The sequence below is a fragment of the Bos javanicus genome, chromosome 20 (genome assembly GCF_032452875.1).
Source record: "Bos javanicus breed banteng chromosome 20, ARS-OSU_banteng_1.0, whole genome shotgun sequence".
NCBI lineage: Eukaryota > Metazoa > Chordata > Mammalia > Artiodactyla > Bovidae > Bos > Bos javanicus.
Genome location: NC_083887.1, coordinates 71,384,717 through 71,398,138, shown reverse-complemented (window position 1 = coordinate 71,398,138; position 13,422 = coordinate 71,384,717). Strand labels below are relative to the sequence as shown.

The 13,422-nt window shown below is 59.7% G+C and overlaps 1 protein-coding gene across 1 annotated transcript in view; it reads left to right on the top strand.

Annotated features, from left to right (window-relative positions):
- AHRR (aryl hydrocarbon receptor repressor) overlaps positions 1 to 13,422 on the top strand; it is a 77,838-nt gene that overhangs the window by 20,367 nt on the left and 44,049 nt on the right. The window contains exon 3 of the mRNA XM_061393975.1: positions 12,069 to 12,184. Within this exon, the coding sequence (XP_061249959.1) occupies positions 12,069 to 12,184 (116 nt within the window). The remainder of the gene's footprint in view (positions 1 to 12,068; positions 12,185 to 13,422) is intronic.

Genomic DNA, 13,422 nt, shown 5'->3' with positions numbered 1-13,422 from the left:
CATAACCCCGGGACCCGGGGCTCCTGAGGGGACATAACCCCTGGACCTGGGGCTCCTGAGGAGACGTACCTCCGGGACCCGGGCCTCCTGAGGGGATGTACCCCGGGACCCGCGTCTCCCTAGGGGCTCCCCCAGGACCCAGGCCTCCTGAAGGGTCTCCCCCGGGACTCAGGCCTCTTGAAGCATCTCCCCCGGGACCCGGGTCTCCTGAGGGGCTCCCCTGGGACCCGGGCCTCCTGAAGGGTCTCCCCCAGGACCCGGGCCTCCTGAGGGGGCCCTCCCTGGACCTGGGCCTCCTGAGGGACTCCCCTGAGACCTGGGTCTCCTGAGGGGCTCCCCCAGGACCCAGGCTTCCTGAAGGGTCTCCCCCGGGACCCACGCCTCCTGAGGGCCTCCCCTGGGACCCAGGTCTCCTGAGGGGCTCCCCCAGGATCCAGGCCTCCTGAAGGGTCTACCCCGGGACCTGGGTCTCCTGAGGGGCTCCCCCAGGACCCAGGCCTCCTGAAGGGTCTCCCCCAGGACCTGGGCATCCTGAGGGCCTCCCCTTTGACCCGGGCCTCCTGAGGGGGCCCTCCCTGGAGCCGGGTCTCCTGAGGGGCTCCCCCGGGACCCAGACTTCCTGAAGGGTCTCCCCCGGGACCAAGGTCTCCTGAGGGGCTCCCCCGGGACCCGGGTCTCCTGAGGGGCTCCCCCAGGACCCAGGCCTCCTGAAGGGTCTCCCCCAGGACCCGGGCCTCCTGAGGGCCTCCCCTGGGACCCAGGTCCCTTGAGGGGCTCTCCCAGGACCCAGACCTCCTGAGGGCCTCCCTTGGCCACGTCGGAACAGTCTCAGCATTAAGATGAACGAGGGTGGTGACAGATGATAATCCAGCAAATGAGATGGGATTCCCTAAATCCGCATGGATATAAGTAAATGAACAACTAAATGGACACCAGGATATCTGACCAGACTACCAGGAGAGAGGATTCTAGATGTGTGACTTTTGAGTGGAGGTGAATTATAAGATGCCCAGTTGGTAACCACTGTAGGAATAATTCAGGCTGGAAATGTCAGTGGATGCTAAAATTGGTGAAAGTGAGAAATGGAATGTTTGAGTCTTGAAAAACAAAGTATTAATTAGCTACAAAGAGGGAAGCCCTACAGTGGGGAAAGCCAGCACACACTGTCCCCGTGACCAAACATGGCCCCAGCAGTCCCGGAAGAAACTGACACCGTGTGCCAGGCCACAGGGTGTGTGAGGACACTTCTTAGTTTTGTGATGTTTCCGCTGGACATGCTGAGGACTCATCAGCAAACTGGACCTCAGGGCAGCCTACAGAGTGGCTTGTCCCATCTTGAGTCGAGAAGGACCAAGGCCATCTGGATGAAGAGTGGCCCGTGCCTGGCTGAGAGGATGCTCTGGGCAGTCGGTGAAGTCCCGGGGTGGAGGGGCGTCTCTGGGCAGAGGACATTGGGTGTCGTTCTTACAACATTTCTGCAAGCTTGATATTGTCTCAAAACACAAACAAAAAGAAGGAATAGAGAAAACTGTGGACCTGGGAAATTGCTGAGGGTATGAGTCAAGGGGAGGAGCTGGAGGAGGAGCAGTGGGGAGGGTGGGATTGGGGGCTGGCAGGAGCTGATGTTCCTAGAGCTCCCCTCGAATTTTTAGGGGAAGGAACAGTCCTTTTGCAAGGGAAGAGTGTGCTCTCAGCAGCAGGGTTTCTTGCAGCCACGTTACCACCAGCAGTTCCACAGGCTGAGCCAAGGGCCCCTGAGGGGACAAGTGCTGGGAGGGAGTGGAGGGGGCTTCTGGGGGCATCTGACCCAGCTCACCTGCAGCCGCTTCATGACCGGGCCCCGGGGTTTCCCTTCTCCAAGCGTTTGCTCAGAGTCACCTCTTTGGAGGCTTCCTCCAGCCACACAGGGACCTTCAGTGCTAGGCTGTGTCCCCGGACAGGGGTGGAGACTGACCGGGCCATAGAAGGCCCCAAGCACCTGGGCAGAGACCTCCCCACACCCACTGCCCAATCAACCCTGCCTGTGGGTGGTGAGTCGGGCAGGACTCTGGTGGAAACGACCCCTGGAGTCACTGGTGGTGACCGGTGGGCTCCAGGTTGGGTGACGGGCAAGTTCTGTACTTGGAGGCTTCTTTCTAACTTTATTTACAAATTCATCCCATGCACATGCATCAGACACTGTGACAGCCAAGCTGGCCACTCCTCCAGATCCGGCCTGTCCTTGTCTGGAGCTGCCCTGAGGACAGTCTGCCCCGTCCCTGACTTGATGTCATTGTAGATGAGCAGGAGCTGGAGGAGGTGCAGCGGGGAGGGTGGGGTGGGGGCTGGCAGGAGCTGGTGCTCCTAGAGCTCCCGCGAGCTTTTGGGGGAGGGACCAGTCCTTGTGCAAGGGCAGCGAGTGCTCTGAGCACCCTCTTATCTGTCTGTCTGTGAGTTGCAGCAGTGCCATCTTCGTTGCATTCTGTGGGCTCTTTCACTGTGGTGAAGGGCTCTCTAGCGGTGGTGGTTGGCCTCGGCCTGTGACGGCTTGCAGTGGGGCTTGGGTCCCCAGCCAGAGAGAGGCCAAGTAGTGTCGGTGAGAGCCCCAGATCCTGGCCGCCAGACCAGTGGTCAGTGACCAGGCCTCTGGCCCTTCAGCTTTGCAGAAAAGAATTCCCACAAAGACGGAAAGTAGTGAAGCAAGTGTTTATTAGGAGGAATAAGAGTACAGTGTATGTGGATAGACACAGGGGCGAACTCAGAGTCTCTATAGTTGTGCCCTCGTGGCAGTTTGAATTACTTTCATGGGGCATTTCTTCTGGGTTTCCTTTGGCCAATCATTTTGATCTCCCTGGTTCACAGTCCACATTTGATGTATCTCAAGATCCCCCCATGTGTTTGCATGCATCCCTTAGCCAAGATGGATTTTACAAGGCATACGGACATCCCTTGACATAACTCCCCCTTTGACCTCCAAGGGGCCTTTATGTGCATATGTGGTTGGGGAGGTCTCCTGACTTCTAGAATGAGATATATGTGGTCTGGGCAGGGCCCAGCCTCCTGTCTTAATTGTCCTGCTATCCTCATTTTGGAGTTTCAGTCCACAGGGAATGACTGTCCAATTGCTTTACCCTGCGGGGTGGCATCTCCTCCTGCCTCAGTGGTGGGTGGGTTTATTTGCCCCAGAGCTTGTGGGGTTTTGGTTCCCCCCACTAGGGATGGGACCCTCGTCCCCCACATTGAAAGGTGGACTCTTAACCCCTGGACCATGAGGCAAGTCCCCGTGTCCTGCTTATCTTGACAGCATGCAGTTACTCATGGAATAACTACTTGACTTTATAGCACTGTTTTTTTTCTTTTTGGTTTTGTCTGCTTTTTCAAAATGTTTCTTGAGCCCTGGGCTTGCCACTGTACACTTCCCTTCAGATTGTTGAAACTTAGTGAGAAACCCGAATAGTTGACCTCTTCTACCATGAAGCGGAGAAGGCGATGGCACCCCATTCCAGTACTCTTGCCTGGAAAATCCCATGGACGGAGGAGCCTGGTAGGCTGCAGTCCATGGGGTTGCTAAGAGTTGGACACGACTAAGCGACTTCACTTTCACTTTTCCCTTTCATGCATTGGAGAAGGAAATGGCAACCCACTCCAGTGTTCTTGCCTGGAGAATCCCAGGGACGGGGGAGCTCGGTGGGCTGCAGTCCATGGGGTCGCACAGAGTCGGACACGACTGAGCTACTGAACTGACTGACCACAAACAGCGTGTGGAACCAAAACGTGTGTAAATAAAATCCCCTTTTCTTTTTCTTCCCAAAGATCTACTTTTGGTTGTGTTTTTTTCCTTTTTCTCCTTAAATTTATAGATTTAGTTTAATTGGAGGATAATTACTTTACAATATCGTGATGTTTTTGCCACGTCTAAGTCGCTCAGTCGTGTCTGACTCTTTGTGACCTATGGACGGTAGCCCGCCAGGCTCCTCTGTCCATGGGATTTTCCAGGCAAGAATATCGGAGTGGCCCTCCTCCACAGGATCTTCCCAACCCAGGGATCAAGCCCGTATCTCCGGCATCTCCTGCACTGCAGGCAGGTTCTTTACCGACTGGGCCACCTGGGAAGCCATACATCAGTATGAATCAGTCATGAGCATACGTGTGTCCCCTCCATCCTGAGCCACCCCCACCCCTCCAAGCTGTCCCAGAGCACCGGCTTTGGGCGCCCTGCTTCAAGCACCAAACTCAAACTGGTCATCAATTTTACATATGGTAATATACATGTTCCAATGCTATTCTCTCAAATCATCCCACCGTCTCCTGCTTCCACTGAGTCCAAAAGTCTGTTCTGTATGTTTGTGTCTCCTTTGCTGCCCTGCACGTAGAATCATTGGTGCCATCTTTCTCGATTCCACATACATGCATAATATATGGTGTTTGTCTTTCCCTTTCTGACTTACTTCACTCTGTTTAATAGGCTCTAGATTCGTCTACCTCATTAGGACTGTCTCAAATGCATTCCTTTTTATAGCTGAGTAATATTCCACTGTGCATGTGAACGACAGCTTCCTTATCCACTCGTCTGCTGATGGACATCTAGGTTGCTTCCGTGAACAACTGGCAGCACTTCCATAAACAGTGCTGCAATGAACATTGGGGTACCTGTGTCTTTTTCAATTCTGGTTTCCTTGGGATATGTGCCCAGTAGTGGGATTGCTGAATCATATGGTAGTTTTATTCCTAGATTTTTAAGGACTCTCCGTACTGTTCTCTATAGTGATTGTATCAGTTTGCATTCCCACCAACAGCGTAGGACGGTTCCCTTTTCTCCACACCCTCTCCAGGATTTATTATTTGTAAGCTTTTGATGACGGCCATCCTGACCAGTGTGAGATGAAATCTCATTGCCGTTTTGATTTGCACGTCTCTAATGATGAGCGGTGCTGAGCGTCTTCTCACATTTATTAGCCATCTGCATGTCTTCTTTGGAGAAGTGTCTGTTTATGGCTTCTGCCCACTTTTTCATTGGGTTGCTCATTTTTCTGGTATTGAGCTGCATGAGCTGCTTATACATTTTGGAGATTAATCCTTTGTCAGTTGCTTCATTTGCTATTCTTTTCTCCCATTCTGAGGGCTGCCTTTTCACCTTGCTTATAGTTTCCTTTGTTGTGCAAAAGCTGTATTTGAGGAGATAACAGTCGAGGAGATAATAGTTGAAAACTTCCCTAAAATGGTTGCGTCTTGCACTGCAGCATGGGGATTAAGGAGAGAGCACAGTTCCTCTGCAGGACTTGCGGCCCTGGGCTCCTGTCTGCTGGACCCCAGAAAGCCAGTGAAGAGGGGTGGGCTGGGCACCTGTGGAGGCGGGGGCTCCGCTTTCCTGGTGCCAGATTGAGCTGTGAAACCTCTGGGGCTTCCCTGGTCATTGTGGAAAACAGGGAAATTCTTTCTGTAGAAAACCCACAAGCTGATGTGGTCTGTGTCCTGGGGTGGACTCTTATTTTCTAAACATAGGCATGTTTATTCACACGCATGATGTTTCTTCTCACCTAACTGAGCCTGGGGCTCTGAGTCCAGTTTGAGTCCCTCCTCCGCACCCGTCTAACTGTGGGGCTCAGAAGGACACGCACCCATGCCCCCACCCCTTCCCTTGGGGCTGAGATGAGAGCTGGTCCAGCCCCAGCCACTTATGCCCACGTGCTTCCGGTCACCTTTCCTGAGCTGGGTGGGTAGACCCTGGCACGACGGCACATAACCCTGCGAGCACGTCTGTTCTCGGCAGCACAGGGGCAGAAAACCACCGCCCTCTGTGGACCCCTTTGCTGTCGAGTCACAGGACAGCATTTTCTGCCAGCCTGTGTGATTCACGGTCATCCTCCAACGGCCAGACAAGGAGTTTATCTTTTAGTTCTTGAAAAGCGAGGCATGGGCGAGAGTTTGAATGTCTGAAAACTGAGGTGCTCCATAAATTTGATGCCAGAATTGGGGCGGGGTCTGCAGGCACGCTGGGGTGGGAGCTCGGGTCAGACTGGGGCCCCGCATTCTCCATCTGCCCCCCAGGCCTGGCCACTGGTTCCCTCGGCAGGTGCACTGCACTGCATGGGACCCACACGTGCTCCTGGACTCGTGGGGCCTCTGGACCCCTCAGTGGTGTCCCCAGGGTCATCCAGAGGGGCTGGTGGTGGGGGCAGGGGTGAGCGAAGCCAGTTAACCCCCCAGTCTCTCAGGAAGGTTGGTTCTCCATGTCCTGGGCCCCTGTCTCAAGGAGGGCATGCGGTCCCTGAAGGAAGAGACAGGGTGCCCATCGGAGGGTCGAGTTCACCTGCTTCCTGGGCCTGGTCTCAGGTGCTGACAGGAGACGGCCAAGAGCAGCCACCATGGACATGGCTGCGGTCACTCCCGTCTCAGCTCTGCTGCTGTGACAGACACACAGACGTCACCATTCAGTCCTGGAGGCCGGAGTTCCAAGGTCAGGGCGCCCCGTGGCTGGGCTCTGGTGAGGACTGAATTCTGAATTGTCCTCACCCGGGAAGGGGTGAGGTGCCCCTGGAGTCTGTTATAAGGACACTCATCCTGCTGGTGGGGCTCCCCTCGTGGCCCAGAGCCCCTCCCCCTCAGGGGACAGGAATGTGGGCACACAGGCATCCACGTGGAGGCCTGTGCCAAGTTGGTGCCAGCAAGACACGGAACATCAGGGAGCCGCTGCCAGGCCCCTCTCGAAGCACCTCAAGTGAGTGGCGTGCTGGACCCCCAGCAGCCCACCCCCATCTCAGGGGGCGCCGAGGCCCCCGGACCGCTGCTCTGAGCCTGTGCTCCTCTGCCGAGCAGGCCCTGAAGGGCGTCTGGGCTGGAAGCGTGCAGGAGTAGGGGGCAGGCCTGCTCCTTGGGGTCCCCGGGGCTCCAAGCTCTCTGCCTCCCTCCACGCTGACCTGCCTCCGCAGCATGGAGGGAGCCGGGCTGCGCTGTGATCACAGCAGCTGCCTCCAGAGGGACACACAGCTGAGCGTGAACCCAGCCCTGGGTGCACAGGCCGGGGTGGTGCACTGCTGGGCCAGGGCTGGAGGGTCGGAGCCGGGCTGTGTGTGTGGTGACCTGTCCACTCCAGGAGCTGCTGCTCGTCAGAGCTGAGGTCCAGCCCAGCTTCCCGGGGTACCCTGGCTCCTCTCTCGTCACCCTGGTGGCGGAACTCCTGCACCCCGAGCCTAGACAGTCCCCTCCACCCCACATTCCCTGTGTCCATAATCTGGACTCGCCTGTCCTGTCCCTGGGCAGCTGGCCGGGAGCAAGGTGGCTTCTGGGCATCATGCACTTGCAGAGGCAGAAACGGGGCATCTCCGGGTTTCTCCTCCACCAGGGACCCTTGGCAGCTCTCGGCGGCCGGACCCGAGCACAGGACCCTGAGCAGCGACAGGTGGGACTGGGTCCTTGTGGCACGTGGCTCGGCCCAGAGTGGCAGCTGCCCTGAGTCTCCTCTGCGTGAAGGACAGGGAAGGAGGTGAGGTATGGCAGGGCTGAGCCCCCAAGGGCAGTGGCCTCTCCAGTCTCCCTGCTAGGCTGGGTGTGCAGCCCAGCCCACACAGGGACACCCGCCATTTGCCCGACAATCACACACATCCTCTCTTCTCCAGGCAAGGCGCTCAGGGATGTGCTTGGACATTCAGTCATGTCCAACTCTTTGCGACCCTTTGGCTACAGGCTGCTAGGCTCCATGGGGTTTTTCAGCAAGAATACTGGAGTGGGTTGCCATTTCCTCCAGGAGATCTTCCCCAGCCAGGGATCAAACCCGCATCTCCTGTGTCTTGTGCATTGTAGGCGGATTGTGTACCACTGAGCTATCAGGGAAGCCTCTCAGGGATGCAGGGAGTCAGTGAAGTGAGGGAAGCTGGTTCTGGTTGGTTCTGTGGACCACTGGTGGACGGGTCAGACAGGGCAGTGAGAACCTCTGTAATGGCCGGAGCTCTGGGGCCTGTGGAGGGGACGGAACCCAGGGCTTCCGGCTGAGCCCCGGGTGCGGGCAGTCTCAGGGCTCAGGCTGGGCTGTGCCAGCCTCAGGGAGTCTGTGCATTCCTGGGAGGGGGCAGCCCTGACCAGCCTCCTTGCCTGCAGGCCCTCAGCTGTGTCTACAGACGGTGCGAAGGCTGATCCCAGGCTCTGTCCTGGGCCAGGATGGCTTCTGTGGGGCTGGGGGTCTTGATGGTCCCTCCCACCGTCCCTCGGAGACCAGGCTGTGGGGAGGAGCCCGCCTGCCTGCGGGGTGGGGCGGGAGGGTCATTGGTGCTGGCCAGAACCTGCATCATGTGGCTTGGCCCTCTTTGAGGACAACGAGGAGCCGGCTGGGGGGACAGCAGCTCAGAGGGGGCACAAGGCCCTTAGACGTGCGGGCTTCCATCCCTGGCTGGACCCCAGGGGGTTCCTGGAGCCCTGGGCCATGGGGCACCCCTGCCAAGACCTTCCTCACGGGGCCCAGAGGCCACAGCGACTCCTCTCCAACTTCCACAAACTTCCCCCTGGACCCCCTACCCCACACACACCTGCTCTCCGCTAGCTCTTCTCCCTGGCATGTTACTGGGGGCAACCAGGAGCACTAGGCAGGGGAGCGTGGTGGTGGGCTCACCCTTTGTCTAAGAGGAGGCCTGGCAGGGAGGGTGCCAGCAGTGGGGCTGGGGGCTGTCTGCAGAGACCCTGCCTGCAGCCCTGGCCTCCCCTCTGGGCCCCACTCAGACGGAGCTGGGCTCAGTCCCAGGTCATCGTGGATGAGACCCCCCCCACTGCCCGCCATGGCAGGGAGGGAGAGAGGCCGGCCCTGTAGAGAGATGCTGAGATGAAAGAGCAGACCTAGATGCTGGCCACAGGGCCACGGGGAGTGCGGGCTGCTCCCCCCGCACCCCTGGGGGTGCTCCCCACTCTCTTTCCGTCCCCACTCCCCACTGCTGTGCCATCCCCCCCATTAAGAGGACTGGCACCCCCAGCCCCCGGGCCCTGGCTCTGACCCCCACCCACACCAGAGTTTGCTGCCCTGGCAACTTCCGGCCCCCCTGACCTGGGGGGCTGTGCCTCAGAAGGGTTTTCGGAAGGCCGCGCCCCGCCCCCCGGCCCCGCCCCCGCCCTGGTGGGGCCTCCGGGACAGCCTCGGAATCGCATTTGGCTTCTTCCAGTCTCGCCGCAGGCCTGGGGGTGGGGCGCGCGGGCGGCCCTGCTCGCACGCGAGGCCCTGGCCGGGGGCCAGGTGGCTGTCACTGCGGCGCTGACGCCCCATCGCGTGACAGCGGCCCGCGGAGGCCCTGCCGGGCGTGCCCCTCGGAATGTGGCTGCGGAGGCGGGAAGCGGGGGTGCCCGCTGGGGGCGCACGCGATGCTGCCGCGCCGTCGGAGAGGGGGGCGGAGGGAAGTTGGAAGGGGACCCCCACTTCTGCCTCTGGAAGCGACCTCTGCTCCCCGCGGCCGCCTGTGTCGGCTCTGGCCCCTGCAAGCCTGTGTTCTGGAGTTGGGGGGCAGGGTCCCAGCAGGGGTCAGTGAATCCCCAGTTTGGTGATGTCACCACCTGGGGATGCCCCAGCCTCCAGCTGCGGGCAACAGCACCCCCACTCGGGGCTGCAGGGCTGACAAGCAGGAGAGCCCGGAAGCCCGAACCCAAACCTCCCCTTCCCCTTGGGGAGGGGCAGGGGGGCGCCCCCACAGTGGGCTTTGCGGTTGGTCGGTGGGAGGCCTTGCTGGTCTGGGTCCTGGAGAGGACGGCCCTGGTGCACTGGGTGGGGAAGTGGGGTCCTGCCTCCCCCCCCACCCCCCGCTGCCACCCACTCCTGGCCTCAGACCACCTGGGAGACGTGGCCTCTGGGTGGGCTGTTGGGCTGGACCTTCTGGGAAGCCCGCAGAAGGGGTGGGAGTGGGCCTGGGCCCCAGCCCGCACCCTCCTGGGTCTTCCTCAGCCTCGGAGCCGGGCTGTGTGGTCCTCAGTCAGAGGCGGAGGGCTCCTGGGCCCCAGGAGGTTCCTGTGGACCCCAGCATGGCTCCCGGTCTCACGGAGCCTCTGTTCAGGGAGGACCGGCTCCAGGAGTCTTGGGCACTCACCTTTCAGCTTTCTGAGCAGAGAGGCACACACAAGGGATTAAGTGTTAGCGCCTCTGGCTTCTGAGCTCAGAGCTTTTTTGGTGCCTTGAAAACCAGCAACCCCGAGGAGGGCTCGGCTGCTGGAGGGAGAGAGAACCTTCTCTTTCGTGGGGCAGGGAGGCCAGCCGTCTGTGTCTCTGCCCAGGCCCCCAGTGGACTGTCCTGTTTCCCGGAACTCAGTACCTTCTGCTGAGGAAACGGGTTCGTCTCTCGTTCCATTTAGTGCGGGAGAGGGAGGGGATGGAGCACAGCTTCCGAGGAGGAGGGAGGTGATGGAGCACAGCTTCCGAGGATGAGGGAGGGGATGCAGCACAGCTTCCTAGGAGGAGGGAGGGGATGGAGCACAGTCCGAGGAGGAGGGAGGGGATGCAGCACAGCTTCTGAGGAGGAGGGATGGAGAGGCCACGGCAGGGCCACCGAGGGGACCGCACGGGTGGGGCTGAGCGCCTCCAGAGGAGCCCTTTCTCCCTGTGGACACCCTCAGTCTGGACCAGGGGCGTGGAGGAGGGGTCAGCTTGGTTGCTGCCTGTGTGTCCCTGTGTGTCCTTGTGTGTGTGTGTGTGCGTGTGTCTGTGTGTCTGTTTCTGTATGTTTCTGTGTGTGTATATCTGTGTGTGTGTGTGCGTGTGCATGACTGTGTGTGTCTCTTTGTATGTGTGTGTCCTTGTGTGTGTGTGTCTGTGTGTGTGCGTGTCTATGTGTGTCTCTCTGTGTGTCTATTTCTGTGTGTCTGTGTGTCCCCTTGTGTGTGTACGTGACTGTGTGTGTCTCTGTGTGTCTGTTTCTGTGTGTGTCTGTGTGTCTGTATATATGTGTGTATGTCTGTGTGTCTGTTTCTGTGTGTCTGTCTCCGTGTGTGTGTATGTCTGTGTGTGTTTCTGTATGTGTCTGTGTGTGTGTTTGTGTCCCTGTGTGTCTGTATATCTCTGTGTGTGTATCTCTGTGTGTGTTTATGTCTGTCTGTGTCTGTCTGTGTGTATTTGTGTGTCTGTGTGTGTGTCCCCTTGTCCGTGTGTGTCTCTGTGTGTCTCTGTGTGTCTCTGTGTTTCTTTGTGTGTCTGTGTGTCTGTGTGTTTGTCTATATGTGTCTGTGTGTCTGTTTCTGTGTGTGTGTGTATGTCTGTGTGTGAATGTGTGTGTGAGGGGTCTCTGTCTGCAGTGGTCCCCACCCAACCTGGAGGGCACACTGGGGGCCTGGGACCCTGCATTTCTGACCAGCTCCTGGAGGCGCCCATTGCCCCTGGAGGGAGTGTTCAGCACAACTTCTGGTTTGGGAAGAAATGTTGGGGAGCTCTGCGGTGTGCTTGTATTTTACCCCAACACCAGATGAGGCGGTGATGGCCTGCAGGGCCCTTGGTGGCACTAACGCCCCCCAAATCAGGGGGAATGGAAGCGCAGTCCTGGAGGCCTCCATGGAGGCATCAGCGCCAGGCCGGCTCCTGGCCGGGACCCTCATAATTCCAGGAGCTGATGACAGAGCATGGAGTTCAGGGCTAGGATGTGGACGTCTGTCTGTCTGTCTGAGCGCTTCACCTCAAGTGCAGATGAGGCCAGAGTCGGGGCAGAGGCGGCAGGGGGCTCTGGCAGGGGTGGGGGTCCGCGGGGCACTTGCTGCTCCAGTCTGGGTCAGGCCGGGGCTCCGGGACGGAGGGACGGGAGGGGGTGTGCAGGATTCCTGGTGACTGGTTCCCTTGAACAGTGGTGTCCAGTTTGGGGCCCTGCCCAGGCTTGGGTCTTAAGAGGGGAGCTTTGGGACCCCTGAAGGGCCGCTGAAGCAGGGAAGGTGGTTAAGAGGCTCACCGGGGGAGGCGGAGAGCAGGGTGGGGCAGGGTCCTCGAGGTGCGGCCAGCCGAGAAACCCTGTCCCTGATTGTCCCCCACCAGCTGCCCGGCACTGCCCTGGGTACCCGGGAGGAGAGGAGACCTGGGCCGGCGTGCCTGCGGAGGGTGGGAGCCGGGGACGCAGGAAGAGTGTGACTGACCATGCCCCCCTCAGCCCTGCAGGAGAGGTGCCCGAGGCAGCCGGTGGCTGCTGCCCCCTCGCCAGGAGACCGGGGTCCACGCGGAGGGTCTGCAGGCTCGACCGTGCTGGAGGGAAGGCTGCTGCTGGAGGTGAGCTCCCCGCCCCGCACCCCTGGGTCTCCTGGCTGCATTGTGGCGTCAGTCGTGACCATTCACAACCACCAGGGAGTTCAGTCTCTGGAGGGCTTGGTTGCAGGTGGGCTCCAGGACCTCTGGGCAGCACACACGGCTGACCCCCAGGCCCATGGGCTTCAGATGGGAACCTCGCTTTCCCTTCTGCATTTTCAGCTTTTACTTGTCAATGCGAGAACCTAATAAAATACCGAGCAGGCTTTTCCCCTCAGACTGAGGACAGAAAATCATGCATTGTGAGTCCTGGGTTGACCCCGTTGTTGACACTACACACCGGACATCACGGGCGGGGCGGGCCTTCTCACCAGAGCCGGGCCTGCTGGGTGGTTCTGAACTGCTTTTCCTGACAAGATAGAGGGAGGTGGGGCTTCCCGGGTGGGATCAGTCACTGCTCATAGGGTGAAAGTGCTGCATGTCCACCAGAGACGCAGGGCCTCCCGGGAAGGCGGCGGTGCAGGCCGTCCCTCCCCGGGGGGTTGGGGTGCAGGGAGCAGCCCACGGAAGGCTGCCCTGTAACCGGCGGCCGCAGTGGCCTTGCAGCCAGGCTGCTCTGGCTGTCCTCCCGGGCCCGCGTGTCCGCTGCGTGTCTGCCCGTGGGCCCAGAGCTGAGCCTCTGGTTCTGGGCCCCCAGCCTTGTTTGGTGGGCAGTTCTGCCCCCAGATGAAGCCGGCCACAGCCTCGTGCCCTCCGTGGCCCCCCAGTTCGGCATCTCTGTTAGGTGATGGGACGGAGGGCAGGTGCTGCTCAGCTGGGAGAAGCCCCGCCTCTGAGAGCCGCTTGGTCCCTGCAGGCGGCTGGTCTGCACCCCAGGCTGCTCCACAGCCCACATCCCTCTCCCTGCCAGTCATGTGGGCGTGAGAGTGCTCCCCAGCTCGTTCCCACTCGGGTCCCCCGCCCGCCGGGCCAGCGCCCCCTCGGGGTCTGAATGTTGCGTGGGGACACACAGTGACCTTGGCAGTGGCCACAGGGCTTTCCTTCCCCCATGGCCCCGACAACTCCTCCCCCTGCAGCCTCCTCTGTGAGGAAGGGGGGCCCAGGAGACATCTTTTCATCTCAGCCAGGCTCCTGCCTCAGCTCTTAGTCAGAGGTGTGGACGAGGAAGAGAGGGTGGAAGAGCGCACGGCAGGGACAGGCGGACCTGGCCGACCGACTCCTCGGGGTCTGCTTCCCGGCCCTGCTCTGCCCGTGTCTGCTCA